This window comes from Pseudorca crassidens, chromosome 2, assembly GCF_039906515.1.
Source record: "Pseudorca crassidens isolate mPseCra1 chromosome 2, mPseCra1.hap1, whole genome shotgun sequence".
NCBI lineage: Eukaryota > Metazoa > Chordata > Mammalia > Artiodactyla > Delphinidae > Pseudorca > Pseudorca crassidens.
Genome location: NC_090297.1, coordinates 87,939,726 through 87,941,430, shown reverse-complemented (window position 1 = coordinate 87,941,430; position 1,705 = coordinate 87,939,726). Strand labels below are relative to the sequence as shown.

The 1,705-nt window shown below is 46.3% G+C and overlaps 1 protein-coding gene across 4 annotated transcripts in view; it reads left to right on the top strand.

Annotated features, from left to right (window-relative positions):
- Positions 1-267: 267 nt before the first annotated feature.
- The window catches only part of SASS6 (SAS-6 centriolar assembly protein), a 56,804-nt gene continuing 55,366 nt past the window's right edge, over positions 268-1,705 (top strand). For all 4 annotated transcript variants that reach the window (XM_067727021.1, XM_067727020.1, XM_067727019.1 and 1 more), the window contains exon 1: positions 268-411. In XM_067727021.1, the coding sequence (XP_067583122.1) occupies positions 347-411 (65 nt within the window). In that variant the 5' untranslated portion in view covers positions 268-346. The remainder of the gene's footprint in view (positions 412-1,705) is intronic.

Genomic DNA, 1,705 nt, shown 5'->3' with positions numbered 1-1,705 from the left:
AATTCAGGTCTCACTTTGGGTGGCAAGCATTGATCGGGTGAAGACAGGAAAAGTTGTCAGGTTCTCTCGGGTCTCCTTCCCTTAACAAATATGTCTGCCTCGGGTCCAGCCACGCAGGATAATGCCCGGAACTACCGCCCCATCCGCCGAAAATAACCGGAAGAAGCTGATGGTGGCTGGCGAGGTCCAAACTTCCCGCCTAGCCCCTCTGTTTTATTTTTTCCCCGCCTCCTCCGCGGAAACCGAGCGCCAAACTCAAACTTTAACAGGACCCGGACGTCTTTTAGGCTAGTGCTGCGGGCCGCACTTGGAGTTTCCCGCACACCTGCCGGGGAAGCGGTTCAGCATGAGCCAGGTTCTCTTCCAGCACCTCGTCCCGTTGCAAGTGAAATGCAAAGACTGCGAGGAGAGGTGAGGTCAGCGTTACCCCGTGCCCGCGGATGGCGGTTGGGGTCGGGCCAAGGGGGAAAGATGGCGGCTCCAGCCAGTGGGCCCCGGCGTGCGGCTGGGTGTCCGGCAGGAGTCCCCGGGACGTGGAGGGAGACCTAGCTGGGACCTAGTGGCTACCTCTCACCAAGTCCGCCGTTGCTGAGGAGGGAAGGGTGTGAGAAATGGGACGCTGACCTGCATCACGTTAAAAAAAAAAAGATCTTATCGCTGAACATTATCGTGGACAGTATAGCCCCTTTCTCTCTTTTTGACAGGTAAGAACTCTGGCCCAGAGAACTTCATTTACTCGAGGGCTTACGAGTTTACAGCAGGGCGGGCACTAGAACTCAGGCCTTGGCTCCCAGCCTTTTTTTTTTTTTTTCTTTCTTCTTTGAATTATATTGGAAATAAATTTAAGCTTCGACTTAAAAAAAATCAACTTTATGGTATATTGCCTTTTTTTCACATTAGTTACTAAAAATAGATTACGTTTAATAGACTAAAGACAGTTGGGGAAAACTACAATTTCATCCATTCATTTTTTCATTCAACAAATACTGCATACTTGCAAAACGCCTTGCTGGGCCCTGGGGATACAATGGTCAGGAAAAAGTCCTTGTGTTCGTGGAGTTAACAGTCCAGTGGGGGAGGAAGTAAAGGCCAGTCTCACAGGTAAATGCGAAATTACAACTGACTAAAGAGGTCGTGCTGTTGAGGCTTAAATAGAGAGATCTGGCTGGAAGTCAGGAGATTTCAATTTTGTCTCAGTTCCACCACTGAGTGTCAGCTGTCTCTTAACTTCTCTGAACTGTAAGTTTCCTCCTTTGTAAAGCTGATATAGCAGGCCTACCTACATGGTTGGTTGTTAGGAGGATCAGGTGTGAAAATGTGTGTGAAGGCTAAATGGTGTGGAAATGTGACATAAAAAACGAAGACATTGCTATATTGAGCTGCCAGTAATGTGAAAGTAGTATATAGTGCAGAATTCGATTCAGAATCAATTGGCAGGCCAGGCAAGGAGATGATACCAAGACCAGCAGCTGTAAATGCAGATCTATAGGTTAGTTGATCATTCTTTTGTGCTGCCCAGTATGGGAGCCACTGTGATTGTTGGACATTTGAAATGGAGCTAAGCTGAACTGATGTGCATAAGAGTAAGTTGCATGTTGTACTTTGAAGACTTACTAGGAGAAAAAAGGAATGTAAAATATTTCAGTTTTTATATTGATTATGTGTTAAGGTGACAAAAATGATATATAGGGTTAATTAAATATTA